The 1,355-nt window shown below is 37.9% G+C and overlaps 1 protein-coding gene across 1 annotated transcript in view; it reads left to right on the top strand.

Moving 5' to 3' along the window:
- LOC102851416 (protein PRRC2C-like) overlaps positions 1-1,352 on the top strand; it is a gene marked incomplete at both ends in the record, with an annotated part of 8,463 nt that extends 7,111 nt beyond the window's left edge. Inside the window, 3 exons of the mRNA XM_006903471.1 lie at positions 6-95; positions 791-894; positions 1,262-1,352. Coding sequence (XP_006903533.1) covers positions 6-95; positions 791-894; positions 1,262-1,352 — 285 coding nt within the window. The remainder of the gene's footprint in view (positions 1-5; positions 96-790; positions 895-1,261) is intronic.
- Between the last annotated feature and the right edge of the window lie 3 nt (positions 1,353-1,355).

Raw genomic sequence — 1,355 nt, 5'->3', positions numbered from 1 at the left:
CCCAGAGCCTGACTCGTCCTGCACAAGTAAGCCAGCCTTTCAGAGGATTAATCCCTGCTGGAACACAACATAGCATGATTGCAGCCCCAGGAAAAGTAAGTGAAGAGAAATATGCACTGCTTTTCCAAAATGTAAGGCCATATATATATGAATATGTGTTGTTGTTGTTTAATGCCGTCGAGTCATAGACGACTCATAGCAACCCTATGAACGAACAGCCTGAGCACTGTTCGTACGTCGAGTTTCCAGAGGCAAGCCATTTTGGAAGTGGATGCCGCTCCTGCTTCCAGATATATGAATATAGGCATGGTATATATTATACAACTGTATAATGCATTTCTTTTTATCACCCTCCATGGTATTGCAACACCCAGTATGCTTAATTATCTTTTATTTTTTTTAATGATTATGACTCCTAGGTTTTGCCTGATAATGAAATTCGTAAATTGTGTGCAGTAGTTGGGTTTACATAGTCTTCTAGACTAGCTTAGTAATTCCTTAGTTTTTTAAACCTAGTTATAGAATGTTTATATTAAGATTCTTGGCCTTTTTCTAGATTGACCAGTTGTTGTTAGGTGCCATCAAGTTGAGTACAACTCATAGTGACCCTGTGAGCAATAGAATTGAACCCTGTTCTATCCACACATTTCCTGACACACAAGAGCTCGTTGCAGCAGTCATATCCACCAGGATGAGTCTTCTCCTTCAGATTGAACTGTAGTACATAGGATATTAAACACTACACTTGGAAATCTATGGGATACTGCATTTATTTTGTGTTTTTTCTCAGATGTCGGAAATGGAATTGAAAGCTTTTGGAAGTGGCATTGATATTAAACCAGGAACACCTCCGATCAGTGGTAGAAGCACCACACCTACATCTAGTCCATTTCGGTAAAATGAGAATTTAAATTTACTTCTAAAATTTCAAATAATTGACCGCCATTGTTTTGATAGATATTAGCATGCCATTGTGTGAAAGAAACACAAGAGGACTCAAATAAGGCATTCAGATAGTTTTGTCTAAAATACTATGTCTTAAAATTTCTTGGCACTGTATTTATAGATGCAGTACAGGACAAAGCTAACTAGTATTCTTTCTCGCCTCTTCTCTTTTATTGTCTCTCTGCTACTTTAATTTTTGATAATTTATTTTGGTAAATTTTCATCAACTACCAAGTATTAGGACAATGTCTGTCAGAAGCTAACAGTATTCTTTCCATGACACTACTATACTGACCATCGATGACTTCTTTCCAAGGGCTACTTCCACAAGTCCGAATAGCCAATCCAGCAAAATGAACAGCATTGTCTATCAGAAGCAATTCCAGTCAGCCCCTGCCACTGTGAGAATG

Source organism: Elephantulus edwardii, unplaced genomic scaffold, assembly GCF_000299155.1.
Source record: "Elephantulus edwardii isolate Elephantulus edwardi_28Jun2011 unplaced genomic scaffold, EleEdw1.0 scaffold01825, whole genome shotgun sequence".
Taxonomy (NCBI): Eukaryota; Metazoa; Chordata; class Mammalia; order Macroscelidea; family Macroscelididae; genus Elephantulus; species Elephantulus edwardii.
The sequence above is the reverse complement of the archived record's forward strand: the minus strand, read 5'-3'. Positions and strand labels throughout refer to the sequence as shown.